At 32.8% G+C, this 16538-nt stretch overlaps 5 protein-coding genes across 5 annotated transcripts; 2 read left to right on the top strand and 3 right to left on the bottom strand.

Annotated features, from left to right (window-relative positions):
* The first annotated feature begins 3072 nt into the window (after positions 1 to 3072).
* Positions 3073 to 3637, top strand: LOC109126996 (defensin-like protein 163). The gene is made up of 2 exons (XM_019231041.2): positions 3073 to 3199; positions 3333 to 3637. Exons 1-2 carry the CDS (start codon positions 3148 to 3150, stop codon positions 3509 to 3511), a joined length of 231 nt encoding a protein of 76 aa, XP_019086586.1. The 5' UTR covers positions 3073 to 3147; the 3' UTR covers positions 3512 to 3637.
* A 4227-nt stretch (positions 3638 to 7864) lies between these two features.
* On the bottom strand, positions 7865 to 8511 carry LOC104717267 (defensin-like protein 159). The gene is made up of 2 exons (XM_010434808.3): positions 8329 to 8511; positions 7865 to 8217 (listed from the first exon to the last, which is right to left on the bottom strand). The coding sequence occupies exons 1-2, from the start codon at positions 8378 to 8380 to the stop codon at positions 8036 to 8038; spliced, it is 234 nt and encodes a 77-aa protein (XP_010433110.1). The 5' UTR covers positions 8381 to 8511; the 3' UTR covers positions 7865 to 8035.
* Positions 8512 to 10781: 2270 nt separating this feature from the next.
* LOC104717265 (defensin-like protein 159) lies at positions 10782 to 11567 on the bottom strand. The gene is given in 3 exon segments (XM_010434807.3): positions 10782 to 11163; positions 11166 to 11218; positions 11322 to 11567. Coding segments are annotated over 3 exon segments (261 nt in total). The 5' UTR covers positions 11374 to 11567; the 3' UTR covers positions 10782 to 11007.
* Positions 11568 to 12241: 674 nt separating this feature from the next.
* On the top strand, positions 12242 to 13220 carry LOC104720076 (putative F-box protein At5g40050). Its single transcript, XM_087470293.1, has 2 exons — positions 12242 to 12707; positions 12799 to 13220. Exons 1-2 carry the CDS (start codon positions 12242 to 12244, stop codon positions 13218 to 13220), a joined length of 888 nt encoding a protein of 295 aa, XP_087326419.1.
* Positions 13221 to 14082: 862 nt separating this feature from the next.
* On the bottom strand, positions 14083 to 16538 carry LOC104717264 (uncharacterized). Its single transcript, XM_010434806.3, has 3 exons — positions 15463 to 16538; positions 14986 to 15356; positions 14083 to 14743 (listed from the first exon to the last, which is right to left on the bottom strand). Exons 1-3 carry the CDS (start codon positions 16065 to 16067, stop codon positions 14442 to 14444), a joined length of 1278 nt encoding a protein of 425 aa, XP_010433108.1. The 5' UTR covers positions 16068 to 16538; the 3' UTR covers positions 14083 to 14441.

The raw sequence follows: 16538 nt of genomic DNA, 5'->3' as shown, positions 1-16538 counted from the left end.
TTGCGTATCAACAATGGAACCGTCTGCACATTTGATCTCTCGTATTGTATTTCGAAGCTGACGAGTCTTTGCAGCATTGTGGAAAACCTTGTTGTTGCCATCTCCTACCTTTAGCCAGTGTAACTTTGACCTCTGCTTTAGGAATTTTTCTTCTAACCCTGAAACAAGTGGCCAACGGCTGTAAGCTACTGATTCCTGCTGCATTGCTTGCTCAGTTGGGTTTTGCAAAGTCACCAGCTGAGCTTTGCATAGGTGCGCATAAGCTTCCTTTGCCTTTTTAGTCAAGTCTCCGAGAGAATCCTTACTAAACTGCTTAAGGCGTGGCTTCAAGGCTTTCAACTTCTTAGAGAATCAAAAAAGCGCAGAGGTGGAATGATATAACGGCTCTGTTGTATCCCAAAATTCCTTGACCAAAGGCAAAAACCGTTCATCATGGATAACCGCATTTGTGAATTTGAAAGGTTTACGGGGTTGAATGGGATCAGCACCAATTTTTATTCGACATCTTAGATGATCCGAGCATCCTCCTCCCTCAAAAACACTATAAGAATTTTGGTAATCATTGGCCCACGAGTCATTTACCAAAACCCTATCAAGTTTTTTGCAAATGAGACCATGATCACGCTTGTTACACCAGGTGTATAAAGGGCCGTGAGACAGCATGTCTGCAAAATTACAGTACTGCACCATCTCTTGAAAATCTCGCATTCCCGGCATCACAACAGAGTGTGTTTCATGAAGAGAATGTTCCTCCATTTTTAGTACCTCATTAAAATCCCCGACCACCATCCATGGTTTGTTGCGAACCATGGGCGAGTCTTGGTGGGCTTTCAAATCCTCCCACAAGAGTCGTCGCTCTTCAATAGAATTAGCCGCATACACAAAAGAAACGAAGAATTCTTGTGTTGCACCTTCCATTAAAACAGAACATGTGATCACTTGACCACTTGTAAAACATGGAGTTAAACGGACAGTGGGGCCCCAAACCACCCAAATTCGTCCCCGCCGGCGAGAAGTATAGTTGGAGAGATAGGACCAACCCGGGAAAACCGATCCCACTATAGCATCAACTCTTTTCTCCTTTACTCTAGTTTCCAAAAGAGCCCCAAACTGAAAATTACCCTTCTTGATCCAGTCCCTTAGAATGGAATGTTTAGACATTTTGTTGAACCCGCGAACATTCCAGAAAAAACTCGACATGGATTAATGATGAGGGGTCCTCCGACCCTGGTCCCGGGGGGGTTGGGTAGAGGTTGCTGAAATGAATTTATGAGAGTCTTTTGAAGCACGTGGAATGGACTCACGTGGTGGAACAATGGTTTTCGTTCCCCTATTTTTCTTTAGAGCAAGACTGTCATCAACTACCAAACACTGTATTTCCACTGGCAGTGCATCAACTGGACTAGTAACCTCCACCGCTGCGGTATTTGTACTGTCCTCGTCTTTGTTATCTTTGAAACCCGCCGCATGATTATTACTATCCTCTGCTTTATTATCCTCATCATCTTCACCCTGCTCACTAAGAACAGAGTAAGAGTTCGACAGAATAGAGGCTGCCCTTGTTGCAAGAGCAGGAGTTTGCTTTTTTGAGCTGGGACTTTGCTTGGATCCCGATTTCTGTGGAGTAATCCATCCCTCATTTTCACCCTCCTCAACAACGTCCGTGGTAGCTACATTAGACTGTGAAACAGCGAGAGAGTTCGCTTCCTGCTGAAAAATCGCTGCAACTGGAGGAGGAAAATTATCCTGCTTAACACTTGTGGTATGCCTAGCCTCAAGACAAGCGGATGTTAGATGTCCCCATTTGGCACAGCCACCACATCTAGGAGGTAGCCAAGGATAGGAGTACGTTATTACCACATCCAATTCACCTTCTTCCTCTCCGGCCAAGTGATATTCACTTGGCAAATCTTTCGTTAAATCCGCTTCTACCTGAATTTGAGCTTCATCAAAACTAGTGCAGGCTTCAGTTTTTGGATGTAATTTCAGAGGTTGTCCCACTGCACTGGACAAGAACTCAAGCCCCTTATCCGTGTACAGGGTAGGAGGAACGTTTTTCAACACAACCCACAAAGGGACAGATTTGAGAGCTGGCTGCGCCTCCTCTGCAAACGGCGACCATTTGGAGAGGAGCATTGGGATGCCCATAATATTCCACATACCTCTGTTTAGAACTCTGTTTCGAGTTCCCTCGGATCTGATTCGAAATTTCACCGTTGTTTCATTAACCACAATAACATCAATAAGAGACGAGTGATCACCCAATCTCCAGATTTTATTCACAATCATGTGAATCTTCCCCACATGGGGTGCTTTTTCACTAAGAAACTTTCCTACCAAGAAATCTTTCCAAAGAGGTTTCGCATCCTGGAACACCGCCTTTGGAACTACCACTGTTTGCTTGCCATCCACTTCCGAAACAACAAAAGGCTGTTTAGTAAACATAGTCTTCTTCGCCGCGTTCAGCCACCGCTTTTGATCCCCAGAGACAATGGACTTTGATTTTGAAACCCCAAAACTCACTTCCTCAGAACCCTTACAGACCACTTCCAGCGGGCTAGTACAACTACTAGTTTGCGCCGGTAGGACACCCGTATCCCCCGCCGGCGGAGGACGACCATCCTGAGACGGCAGATCCGCCGTCATCAGTAGACTTGGTGATCAAGCTTTGAAACCCTAATCGCCTTACAAAACACCTTCCACGTCAGCAAAGAAAAAAGTCATTTGACTCTACGATTTGTTCATTATACAACCTTTGAAGTTTGACCATTGGATAATAGGTTTCCATTATTTAGGTTAATAATATAAAAATTTCAAAGCATAAAATAAAAAGTAGAGAATAAGAAAAGGGAAATTAATTTATTTGTTGCCAAAAAAAAAAGTGAATGGATTTTTTAGTTCTTTTTTTTTAATACTATTTACATTAATTTGATTCAAATCACTGGTCAAAGACTCAAAGTCTTCACATTTGTTTTGAATATGCATGTTTCCTAAAAAGAGTTTTTAATCTATGTTTATCTATCTACTCATTTGTAATCTATAATTCTATATAAACGTTCTCTCTTTATCACCGTTCAATATCAAAAAAATGCTCCAAACAAATAATTACTAGATTAACACATATATCATCTAATTTTTCCGTAAGTCATGGCCAAGCTATTGTGTTCGTATCTGCTCATCTCCATCTTTATTCTCTCAGGTTCGTATGCCTTTTTATATCATTGAACATGTAATACAACTTAAATATGAACTGAAATCGTACTTCTAGCTATATCATCATCATTTAAGATTAATTTGTAATCTTTTTAATAATTTTTATTTTGTCGTTTTAGCTTTGTTGGCTGTGCCAAGTGCAGAGGGGGCAAATATAAAAAGATGTTCTGTGAACGTGAAGCTTAGCAAGCCATGCACTTTTCAAGAATGCATACCAATTTGCTATCAAAAGTACAACGGGAATGGCGTTTGTACCGGAAATAAAAACCAATTTTGCACTTGCGTTTATAATTGTTAGTTTAAGACACACACAAAAAAAAACAATCTGTAAATGGTGCCTTAAATTATACCCTGACGTAAAAAATACATACAGTACATGTATTTGGACGATATGCTCATATGAATAAATGATACCTTATAAAAATATTCTATTTGCTTGTCAATGAAAACCGGTTTATTTATGATTGAACCAGTTCACTCTAAAACCGATAAATTTCCAAAATTTAAAACTTAACCGACGAAAATTGGAAGTTTCAACTTTGGTTCAGTTCGAAAGGCAATAGTTAATTACAAAAGTCTCGTGTGCTCTGTTTGTTCTGTTTTGTTCACGATACCCTGCTCTGTTTCGCTAAAGTTGTTTTGTTTTTTTTGACAGAAATTAGTACATTAATTCTCTACGAGTTTTTTTGTTTAAAACGCTTGGAATAATCATATATATATATAAAAGTAAGGTTTTACTCTCTTCTTATTGGTCTACTTGGCAATACAATTTTAACAAAAAAATATTTATATTAAAACAAAAATTTAAAAACAATTAATTTTCACATTTAACTCACATAATATAAAACTGAAATCATATAAATCCCTCTATAAATTATGCATTAACTTTATTTATCCACTAAGTTGTATTAATCAATTGTATTAAAACAAAACAATAAATTAGAATTGTAACTCTCATTTTTCTAAATGTAATTTTTCATCATTTCTCTTATTATAAATACTCATTATCTTATTTTCTTAGTCTATCACTCTTTCATTCTCTCATTTTCTTCCACTACTCTCAAATCTTTTCTTTTATTTTTGTTTTGTTTTGTTTTGTATTTTTTTTGTTATTGTTGTTGTATGGGTTATAAAAAATCAAATCAAATATCATTGTAAAAGCTTAGTTTTAGAGTTTGTATGATATGTATATCTTATATATATTTTTTAATTTTTTAATCTTTTAAAAGATTTATCTCCATTTTCTATTTTATATTAACATCTTATAAGTCATTATTTACATACTTTCTTACAATATTCACCACACAATAAGATCATGAAGTTGAAATGATCTATATCTAATTATCTATTATGTCTCTGGTTATCTCACATATTCATGTATCATTTTTAATAATTTATAAAAATCAATATAATATTTAAAGATCAATATATTTATCCATTTATAAAGTCTATTTTGTTTTGTAAAGTCTACCAACTCTATTTATAAAGACTATTTTGTTTTGTGATCCAATTGACAAATCTGCAAAGATCAATATAATATATATATATATATATATATTATTATGATTTGAGGTTTTTGAAAACAAAAAGAAAATAATTAAATAATTGGTTTTTGTGTGTTTAATCAAAATAAAAAATGATCCAAAAAAGAAATCATATTCAACTAGAACTTAAATATAAAAATAAAATATAATTTTAAAAATACCATTTAACTAAATTCTCTAAAGATGAAACCATTACTATGAAATCTAGCACTATAAATTAAATTGATGAGTGAAAAAAAAACAAAAAAATATAAGTTATCTTTGGGGTTTTAAAAATTATTGAGATTGAAGAATTCATATAATTTTGTAAGAAAACTAATTTAGTTTGTCACTTCAAAAGTAATATTTTTTTTTTTGAATATTATGTGTAAGTTTTGAGTTTATATCAACAAACAACCAAATCATGTGAATTTTGATTCAGCCACTTGGTATTTCTTTTGTTTTAGGTTATAAAAAATTAAAATATTTATTTATAATTAAAGGCATGTAACTTCATTTAACTCAAATGTAACTCCTATCCAATAATTGTACATTAATTCATTCCTCCATTTAACTCAAATGTAACTCCTATCCAATAGTTGTACATTAATTTTTGGTTAAATTTTAATATTTTTTAATTATTTTGGTTGGCTAAACTTATATTCATATTTTGGTTGGCTAAATTAATATATTTCTCATGTAAAATTATTGCTTATAATATATTTCCCATTTCAAAGTTTAAAGCAATATATCATATATATAAAAGTAAGGTTTTGGTCTCTCCTTATTGGTTGATTTTCATTTAATGGTTTCTAATTTTTTTTATTTTTTTCTTTGCTTTCTAATTGCTTTAAACAATATTTAATACCCAATAAATACAATACATTTAACTCACACATTAAAATAAAATTATAACTGGAAATAAAATAAATTATGCATTAATCATATTCTACCACTCAATTTTATTCAAACACAATAAATTACTATTGTAACTCCATAATTCTAAATGTAACTTCCATCATTTCTTATCATATAAATGGATATCAATAAGCATTCTCCCAATCTATCATTCTCTCATATTGGCATTCTTTTACTATCTCATTTTCACATTCTCTCATTCTCTTCTACAATACCTCAAATCATTTTTCATTTTTATTTTATTTTTAATTTCTTATTTTTGTTGTATGGATTGTAAAATACAAATGAAATATCATTGTAAATTTTTAATGCTAAATTTTAATTTTAGAGACTATATGATAGATATTTTACATTGTTCTTATTTTAAAAGATTCATCTCCATTATCTAATTTGGATTTTTATCTTATAAGTAATCATTCTCTCCTCCTCTCCCACCAATATCAAATGTTGTTATATCTCATATGTGTTGTAAGAGTTTGATTCTATATTTTAATTTATAAAGTATTATATATATATATATATATATTTTACATTGTTCTATTTTTTAAAGATTCATCTCCATTATCTAATTTGGATTACCATCTTATAGTAATCATTCTCTCCTCCTCTCCCACCAATATCAAATTTTGTTATATCTCATATGTGTTGTAACTTGTAAGAGTTTGATTCTATATTTTAATTTAGAAAGTATTATATATATTTAACATTGTTTTCAATTTTTATTTTATTTATATAAAAACAAAATATTTCTTTTATATTTCTTGCCTTTCTAATCTATTCATATTTATTTTTTAAATTTGTATAGTTAAATTTAAATTCACATATGTTGGTTTTAACAAAAAAGATAACTTTATTTGAGAAGTAGATGTTTCTATTCATTTTTAAATGATTAATGTGTAACATAATATATATAAGCATTTTGTCTTGCAATCACAAGTTCCATGTCCATTGCTTAACTTCATGGTTAAACTATAATATATGTTGTCCTATTTGTATGAACAACAACATACTTATTGAATATATTTAAAAGAGCAAATGATTAATCGAAATAAATATTTCTCCAAATTTTATAATTCAATCAGTGTGAGTGTTCTTATTACTTTGAAAAACCTTTACATTGAAGTTCATAAAATCATATAAGAAAACTAAAATACTATGTCACTTCAAATTTGGAAGGAAACACTTGGTATTCCTTTTAAAAAAAGTCAAGACACATATAAAAATTTATTAATATTTAATTTACTTTGAAGACATAAAAGGTCATTTAACTCAAAAATAACTTCTATCCAATAATTCCATACATTTCTCCCACAAATAAAAAAAAAATATATATATATATATATATGTTCAAGATTATATTTAAATATTACAGAATTTTTTAGTTAGCTAAACTTATAGTCATATATACAATATATATACATAAGAATTTATATTACTTATTAACACCATAATTCGACTCATTATTTGTTTAACTCAAAATTGGTTTCAAAGCCAACTAAAGAAAAACAGAAACAATCTTATTGATATTAGACCAAAACATGGGCATACAAACATAATCACTTACACAGAAGATAATTATTTTTAAAAAATAACTTAGTATTGCAACATCAACGTATGAAGGGTTTACATAGGCAGTTAATTAGAAAATCTAAAATACAATAAATGTATTGGGAACAATATCTGTCAATGATAAGATTGGATCCTCAAAAGCAAGAAACAACATCCTCATAATTCATTATAAAAATAAACACCACAATTGTACACATCTAAACGAAATGGTATAAACATATAGTGTATAAATACAAGTGACTGCAAAGCCCATATATATCTAATTAAAACGAAATAATACAAAAGAGAAAACGAAAAAGACAAAAAAAAAAACAAAAAAGTGCCAACTACACCACAATCCATGCAACGGGTGGGTTAGCACCTAGTTTCTTTAATAACATAAAAATCTCAAAGTATAAAAATAAAGTTAAGAAATACTTAAAGAGAAGTGAATGGATTTATGCAAAAAATTGTAAAACACGAATCAGCATATATATAGTGAATCCCTTCTGCGTAACGCCGGTCGTGGCATCCACTTTATATTTAGTTTATAATCTATAAAGTTTGATATGGTATTAGAAGCCTTATTGTTCTGAGTTGGTTACTTTTCTGATCTTAAACTATGTTATGGTTCAAAATGGACAAGGGAAATCACATCATCATTTTGAGGACATCTTGGAAATTTTCCAAAACAAATCATTCAGACAATCAGACTGCAAATGGATGACATACGGAAGGATGAAGATCTTTTAGATATATTCATATCCATTAAGAACGTGATAAATTTAATTTTACTATCACTAATCACCACAATGGTTATAAAGAAAACACATCTAACAATTAAATAGACAACCACAATTTTGAGGCCCTCCGACTTTAGGATCGTCAAAACATTTGCCAACTCCATTGTAATAAGAAAAGCAGCTTAAACGGCAATCGACAAGATCACATGGAGTTTCCTTTTTAATCGTCAAATGACATCGCTTATCCTCAGCTCTTGCAACCATTAGAAAAGCTACAAAAGTAAAACATCGTGGTATATACATATGATCAATCACAATTCCATAAAATTATCATGTACATGTATATTTTGTATGCTTATAAATATGGAAACGTATGAAATTACCTGACAACACAAGAATGAGTACAAGGAAATAAGAACATGATAACTTGGCCATGATCAATATATATTACAGCTAAACAAAGACCGAAGTTTTGTGAAACTAGAGGTGATACGGAAGGGTCCTTTGTTTTGATTAATGTTTAAATGGCTGTGTATAAATGGTTATGTGTATACTATTATATACTGGTTGCTAGGTACGGGGTGTCCTTTTTTTCTTTTTTTTTTCATCCAAAGCAGGATCTCTAAACATTTGGTAACTTTAAAAATTTTAAGAGATCTTACGCTTTTTTTTTTTGGACGAAAAGAGATCATTCTTTACATGGATTCTTTACAATATACATTAACCATAATTATAGAAAAACGAAATCGGTGTGACTGATCTATTTCTAAGGGGGAAATATTGGTTTAGGATTTAGAAAGAATTTTAATGACTTTAAAAGTTAGGTAAAATATGTTATTATTCAATCAAGACTTTTAAAAATTCTTTAAAAATTTGGTGTTATTGGTTGTGGATTTGTAAAAAGTTATCTAAAATCTTGATAAATCTAGTGTTATTGGATTAAGAGTTTTATAAAGTCATTAAAAGTTTTATGTTATTCAAGTAAAACAAAAAATCTTAGATTGTTAATGAATTCAAATTTTATGTTATTGGTTTAGAATTTTATATCATTTCCTTCATAACAAAAGTCATGAAAACTCTTTCATCAAATAGAAAGATTTTACAAGATTAGAAAAAACAAATCATCAAGATTTTAAAAAACTTCCTAAACAATCTCTTAGAATCCTTCATTTTTAACTTTCAATTTTCTATGATTCTAACAATCAGCAAGAACATAAAGTCATTAAAATTCTTTCTAAATCCTAAACCAATACCTCCCCCTAAATCTAATTACTCAAATTATTTGATGCATTATATTTATTCATAAGTATGCCTATAATCACTCCAATCAAAATCCATTCTCTAATCATCAACTCATTTTCCAAATTAAAACTAGCTTATCTATAAAGATTCTTTAGAAAGTTAAAAGCACGTCCAAAAAAAAAAAACTCGGAAACTGATTATGGCAACGAAAATATATACTCAACGGAAATGGAAATCTCTCATGTTCCAAATCTTCTTCTTTTTAACTCATAGTAATCTATATTCTAAAACCTTACTATTTTTCAATCTTGATACTAAAAGATTAAAGGTTAATGTGTAGTGTATATAATCTTTGATTTATAATATTTGTGACTCAAATCCTAATAATTACAGTAAACACACATACAATAAAACCTCTATAAATTAATACTCTATAAATTAATAAATACTATAAATTAATAATTTTTGTCAGTTCCAAGTCGGAGCAGTGTAAAAAATAACAAAATTCGATAAGATAATAAGATAATAATTTTTTTTGAAATCCCCATGTAAAATATGGTCCCAATAATATCATAAATTAATAATCATGTAAAATTACATATATATAATGTATGTTTCTCCTAAAGCTCATATCTACAAAACAACTGTTATGTTGTATTTTCAAACTATAATGATATAAAATATTTTGTAACATGTCATAAATATAGCTACATTTTTTTTAAGTTTTCAATTTTTAGATATTCATCATTTACATTTTGATTGTTTGATTAACTATTAAAATACAACAATCTATATTATTATTCATAAATTTAATTTTATGTATGTCATGTGTATAAGTGAATTTTTCTATTGTTTTTGTAATTTATAGTTAATAATGTTTTCTAAATATTACAAATTCAATTCCAATACCATAAAATTTTTAATATCCGAAAATTATTGTTAAAATTGTCTCGATTCATAATTTTTAAAAGTTAAACTATTAAAAATATATCTATAAATTAAAAATTATTAATTTACACTATAAATTAATAATTATTAATTTATAGTCATAGATAAATTAATATCACTATAAATTAATAAAATGTCTTGGTCCAAACATTATTAATTTATAGAGGTTTTACTGTATCTTAATTGGCGTAGGACATCAAAACTAATCTCCCACTAAAAAAATTGACTAGAAATAGATTGATTTAATAAATAATTAGACTAAAGTATCTTTGTAGATCCTCTATTTAATTATCTTTAATTGAGTCTGATTTGCAAAGTCGTAATTTGCTTTCAAACTATGATTATTGTGTTCATCTTCAATTATTCGTGGGAAAATAGATCGTCTTCATTGTGAATTAAGTAGTGTTAAAAAGAAAAAGACCATATTTCATGGTGAAAACTAGAATAACAATAAAGTGACTGAAATCCCCATAGCTTTTGTAAATTAAGTCATAAAGAATGATGGACACCATCTAGTTTTTTTTTCTTTCTTTGACATCAAAATCACCGTAAATTATTAAATTTGTTCGAAAAGACTGATCTGAAAAACAACTATTTCGGAACCAACAAACTTACATCGGAAAAAGAATAATCTCGTACTCGAACATCTTTTGCAAGGCTATCGATACAGATATTATTAATTCAAGGAATAAGATAACAAATCAAAAGATTTATGAAAGAAGATCTAAGATTATGAAATATAACTCTAATTCAGTAACCAAAGCAGGCCAAACATCTGTCTCTTAATGGAGACCTAGTTTTTATTCATATCGATTAAGGAAATCGAATATTTATTATATGACGACAGGTACAGCTTTTATAAAACTGTCGCCCTAACAATTGTAGAGACAACCACAATTAGAAGGTCCTTTTACTTTACGATCGTCAAAACACTTTCCAACTCCATTGTAGCCACTATAGCAGCTTAAACGGCAATCGACAACATTACATGGAGTTTCTTTGTTTCGACAACATTACATGGAGTTTCTTTGTCAATGGTCAAATGACATTGCTTCCCCTCAGCTCTTTCAACGATTAAAGATCCTACAAAATTAGTTACACATCATGTTATGACCACAAACTATATATATTTATTATATAATTAACATTTTTCAGATCTTTGGAATGGTAACATAAGAAATTGTACCTGAGAACACAAGCATGAGTACAAGGAAATACGAACATGATAACTTTGCCATGATCAATGTCACAAAAAAATGTTTCCAATTAAAGCTTTTTTCTTTGTTACGTTTAGTGTTTTTAACTGCGTAGTAATGATTGTTAATGTGTGCCCAATATATATATATATATATATGGCCAGACTGGATGGTTCTCTTTTTTACTATATTATCATTTAATATATATAAAAAAGGTTTTGATAAATTAAAGAAAAGGTTTTAATAAATAAAAAAAAAGTTTTTGAGTTTTGACTATTGCTAAAATCATTAACTAATTTACAAATTGAATAATAAATTGGGATATTCGTTTATTGGTTAACCGAAAAAATAGCTTTTTGACTTTTGAAAAAATCATTAACTAATAATAGGCAAATATATAAAAATAAATATAAATAAATAATCAGTGCATAGAAGTATTTTAATAATCAGTCCAATATATATTGGTAAATAATTTATTAACATTTTCATCATCGAAAAGGTAAATACTGTAGTTGACAAAACACTATTTTGCTATTAAATAAAAATAAATAATCAGAAAAGGTAATGAACTGCAAGTCAGGTCGTTGACAAACCATTCTTTAATCTGTTGCTTCTGTGGCAAGTCAGGTCGTTGGCTCCTTCATCTGCAAGTTAAGTCGTCTGCTGTTGTTTCTGGTTGCTCCGTCTGCAATCTAGGTCGTCTGGTCGTCGAGATCATACCGATCTGATTGAACTGGGTAAACAATCTTGTGTGTGTTCGTTGTACTTTCTTTTTTGCGACTTGTTTTCAATTTGATTCAAACCGTTTGCGATACACAGAGTCAGAGAGGTTATTGAATCGTGATCCGAGAGAGTTATCTTAACAATCTTCTAATATTGAACTTACTCGTAGGATTTAGTGGCGAAGAAAATGGTAGAATATGAGTGTGAAGATGCAATCAGCTCTCTTCCAGACGAGATACTTGCTAAGATCTTGTCCTATCTGCCCACGAAACGAGCTGCTTCAACTTCAGTTCTGTCTAAAAGATGGAGAACTCTGTTCTCACTGATGAATCATCTCTTTCCGTCGCATCTCGACTTTGACGACTCATATTTCTTGAATCCCAAGCTAAGTAAACAACAGAGATCAAGAAGACGAAACGAGACTGGGCAAAGCTTCAGAGCTTTCGTTGACAAAACACTGTCTTGTAGTAACAAACCCATAAACAAATTCTCACTAAAACATCTCGAGGATGTTCACCACATGGATCAAACCAATAGATGGATATCAAAGGTCTTGGAACGAGGCGTCTCGGAGCTCGATCTTCGCAGAAAGACCACTTGGTTTGGGAGGCCACCACGTCCTCTTCCCTCAGATGTATTCACAAACAAGACTCGTTAAGCTGACATTAGGAACATTGCTTTTTGTTGGAATTGATCCTCCAAAAGTCTTCCTTCCATTGCTCAAGAGTCTCTCCCTTGATACAGTTTACTACGTAGTGGAAAAGGAACGCTATTCCTATTCCATCTGTTTTTCCGAGGTGATGCTTGAAGGTTGCCCATTCCTGGAGGAATTTTTCCTGAATCACGTTTCAATTAACCACAAAGAAGCTCCAGGAACATCCGGAATCATATACCATGAAACCCTTAAAAGACTCACAGTTCACAGAAAATGCGGACAAATGGTATTTGACACGCCCAATCTTGTCTACCTCGATTACTCTGATTACTCTACATGTGGTATAGAATCGGCTGATTTCGTGGATACCCTTGTGGAGGCCCGCCTCGATCTTGATATACCTTGGAAGGGACGGGCGAGAACTTTCCGTATGAATAATATAACGAGAGAAATTGAATGCATGACTAACGTTGAGATCCTTCACCTCTCTTCCAACACTGTTAAGGTCTAAAATTCCTCACATTTCCCTTCCTTCTTCTCTGATCAAAACCATGTCCATGACCACTAGTGTTTGTGTTGCACAGCTTATGTATAATAGACTCTATGATTACTGGGAAGAAGATCAAGATGATTGCGGCTTGAGTTTTCCACGGTTTGAAAACCTTGTTAAACTCTCTTTCGAGACAAGATCGAAACGACAACCACGTTGGAAAATGCTAACAGTTGTGATGGATAAGGCACCAATTCTTGAAACTCTTGTCCTCAAGGTAAATTTCACTTGTTTTTTTATGTTACTTCTTGCACGTTTAGTATGCTAGCTGCCTTATAATTGTATATATGGTTGTTCTCCAGGGCTTGTACTCTATCCGCTATGAAGGTGTCTCCGTCAATGAGAATGTAGTGAAGGTGCTAGAGATTTATGGTTACAGAGGAGGTCGTAATGAATTGAGACAACTGAACCGTTTCTTGTCCCAGATGATTTGTCTTCGATTGATCAAAGTGGAAATTGATGCTGCAATAGTTGATGTCGACAAGAGACTTCAAATCACCAACGACCTTCTTTCTCTTCCCAAATGCCAAGTCCAGTTCTTGTGAGAATATTATTTATTATCTATACAACCAAATCGGCTGCTATACTAATTAAGTGGCTAATTCTTTGGACTTTTATATAAGTATTTTACAAAACTATGTTTATTAATGAGAAGAATTCAATATACCCTCCTCTAGTTATCCACTAGATTCATATAATCTTTCTGCATTTTCTTAAAGTTGAAATGTTTCATAAGAAAAGGATGGAGAAAAACTGATAAATAAGTTACTCCTAGATTAAGGAAATTATTATGATTTAGATATAAAAGCATTATCATTTTAAATTTATAATCAATATAGATCCGTGCATTTCAGAAGCAAGTAAAATGGAGTACATATGACCCACAATGTATTAAAAGAATGAAAATAATGAAGATATGAAATAATGAAAGTAATCACTAATCAAGACACATATGGAGAGAAACGGAAGAAATTAAAAAATTAAAAAAAATAAATAAAATATGATACAAAGTTACACACAACACAAAGATCCATTGTTGTCTGTACAGCTTTGTCGAATTTTCACATCAAACTGATCCTCGTAAAAAAAAATGAAAAACCGAAATCATGGTTCACGGATCGGCCTTTTGTTAAGTCAAAATGTACGTACGTGGTCTTCGACTGAGAGATTATAATAATATTTTCACGTGAGGGAGCTTTGGTCGTCGTGACAGAGCTCTTTACGGAGTTTACGAGAGAATAGCTGACACGCATCAACGCTAAGATCAACAGCGGCGGAGAGAGCAACGAAGAGAGCTGCGTCGGCCATGCAAGTCACATGCTGTGCTCCTACGTGGACCACCGGCTTGCTCACTTTTCCTTCTCCTTCGACGCTCGAACCCATCACGAACCCTTTCACGGGGGATGATATTGCCGGCGACTCCCCTTGGCCTGAGACTCTCCTATCAATACTGAACTTTCCTCCTTGTTTTGTGCTCATTGTCCCTGTTTCCATTTTTTTCAGCTATTAATCAGATTCATTCTAATGACTGTTTTAAGTGTTTTATTTGTGTTAGCATATCATGTAATATTTCCGACATCTTGAGGATATCTTTGGTATTTTTCAGTTAGCTTGAAATGTATTATTCGCATTACCGCATACTAAATCATTTGGTCGGTTAGTAATGTGTATTTGACCCACATTATATAGTACTATTTAATGATAGCTTATAATATAAATTTGTTACCTTCTGCAATGGGAATGCCGGTGCTAGTACTATTATCCCTCACGAGCTCGAATTTGTAACCCAATCCATCGATAGCTCCTCTCTCACGCCAAGCCTCAAGACGTCCCCACGGTTTCCAACTACTGACACAAGTCCCGTGAGGCCTAAGGATTAGCCACGCACCAGGGTTTGACCTAGAGACTCGGTCTGACCCTGGAGATGCCACGAAAGGAGTGATCATTGAAGCTGCAGCTACAGGTGATCCCGATAGATCATGGATCGTTATCATCCAACCTTTACGTTCTCTCGCTTGTTTCTTCTCCCATTGGTCACCTGATAATGTTCTTGTGATCCATCCTCTACTACTGTATGTGAATCCTGATGGTAGTGACCTAATTAAACCAAAAAAAAAAAAAAAAAAAAAACAGAACCGATCAACACACTAATTGCGAAATTGTAAATCAAATTAGACAAGTGATTTAGAGATTCTTTAATTACCGAGATCGTCCGTTACGGTCGGAGCTGAATTTGCAGCTAAAGACAGGCTGTTTGAGATTATCTTGAATCTGGTAAACCACAGGGCTACATTCCGGTTCACCACCGAATTGAAAAACAAATCGAGGATCCGGTTCAGCACGAACCAATAGATGTAACCGAGCCGACGGTTTATCACCTCCATCTCCGCCAAGCTTTTTCCAGCCGCTATGAAACGCGACGGTTCTACTCAGCGCCGCAGCGAGATCAACCGCTACCTCGACTCTACCTAAAAGCTTACCGGAAGCGACGCCGCAAGTGTGTCCCGTGCGTCCTGCGTAGACGGAGACTCGTAGAGAGATCTTTTTGCCGGAGACTCGTCGGATGGCTTCGGCGTCGAGGTGAAACCCCGGAGCCGAAGTGGAGGATTCAGGGGGAGAAGAAGCGTCGGAGAAGGAAGAGAGAGGGAGAAGCGCTTTTTGCGAAGGGAAGTGTTTGATCCGGAGCTTGCAGTAACAAGGAGTAGAAGAAGGATGTACTTCGCCGCCGATTTGCTTGTTCGTAGCTGTCTCCGGTAGTCTTAGCGCGAGGGAATCTATTGTGAGCCGTACAAATGGACATGGATCCATCACTACATATATATATCTTTTTTTAGAGTTGAGTGGTTAGTTCTTCTTCTTTAGATTTTGAGATTTTAATGAATTGAGAGAGAAGAAGAAGAAGAAAAAGTAAGGAAGAGTTTCATGAGGAGCAGAGCAGAGGTCGTCGTTGTTTCTCGTCGGTCGTCTTCATTGATGGTTCTCTTGTTTTTGTAGGAGCAGCAACATGAGAGAGTTAGTGGGGCCCCCAGTTGTTCTCTCGTAACGATAAAATTTTATTTATATTTTACTATGTTTTTCGATTATTATTTTTCTGATTGGTCCTATTTTTATGATTATTTTATTTTTAATACCGGGAAATTCGGCGGCACAATATAACAATTCGTCAATATAAAAAATATATGGATGGAAGAAACGAAACAGAGCAAGAGATTGGGTTCTAAGTAGGTCCGAAATCCAGCTGTACTGAGTTGTAAATCCGTTTGGTAGTGGCTTTACGGT

Source organism: Camelina sativa, chromosome 10 (assembly GCF_030686135.1).
Source record: "Camelina sativa cultivar CO46 ecotype springtype chromosome 10, ASM3068613v1".
Taxonomy (NCBI): domain Eukaryota; kingdom Viridiplantae; phylum Streptophyta; class Magnoliopsida; order Brassicales; family Brassicaceae; genus Camelina; species Camelina sativa.
This window is presented reverse-complemented; position numbering and strand designations above follow the sequence as displayed.

Bases quoted from the DNA above. Each gene is read 5' to 3' on its own strand.
- LOC104717267 (XM_010434808.3), bottom strand. From the start codon at position 8,380: ATGGCCAAGTTATCATGTTCTTATTTCCTTGTACTCATTCTTGTGTTG. The intron at 8,218-8,328 runs GTAATTTCATAC...TTACTTTTGTAG, and splicing joins ACTCATTCTTGTGTTGTCAG to CTTTTCTAATGGTTGCAAGA.
- LOC104720076 (XM_087470293.1), top strand. From the start codon at position 12,242: ATGGTAGAATATGAGTGTGAAGATGCAATCAGCTCTCTTCCAGACGAG. The intron at 12,708-12,798 runs GTTAAGCTGACA...CCCTTGATACAG, and splicing joins TGTATTCACAAACAAGACTC to TTTACTACGTAGTGGAAAAG.
- LOC109126996 (XM_019231041.2), top strand. From the start codon at position 3,148: ATGGCCAAGCTATTGTGTTCGTATCTGCTCATCTCCATCTTTATTCTC. The intron at 3,200-3,332 runs GTTCGTATGCCT...TTGTCGTTTTAG, and splicing joins CTCCATCTTTATTCTCTCAG to CTTTGTTGGCTGTGCCAAGT.
- LOC104717264 (XM_010434806.3), bottom strand. From the start codon at position 16,067: ATGGATCCATGTCCATTTGTACGGCTCACAATAGATTCCCTCGCGCTA. The intron at 15,357-15,462 runs GTAATTAAAGAA...TGGTTTAATTAG, and splicing joins GACCGTAACGGACGATCTCG to GTCACTACCATCAGGATTCA. The intron at 14,744-14,985 runs GTAACAAATTTA...AAATGGAAACAG, and splicing joins CGGCATTCCCATTGCAGAAG to GGACAATGAGCACAAAACAA.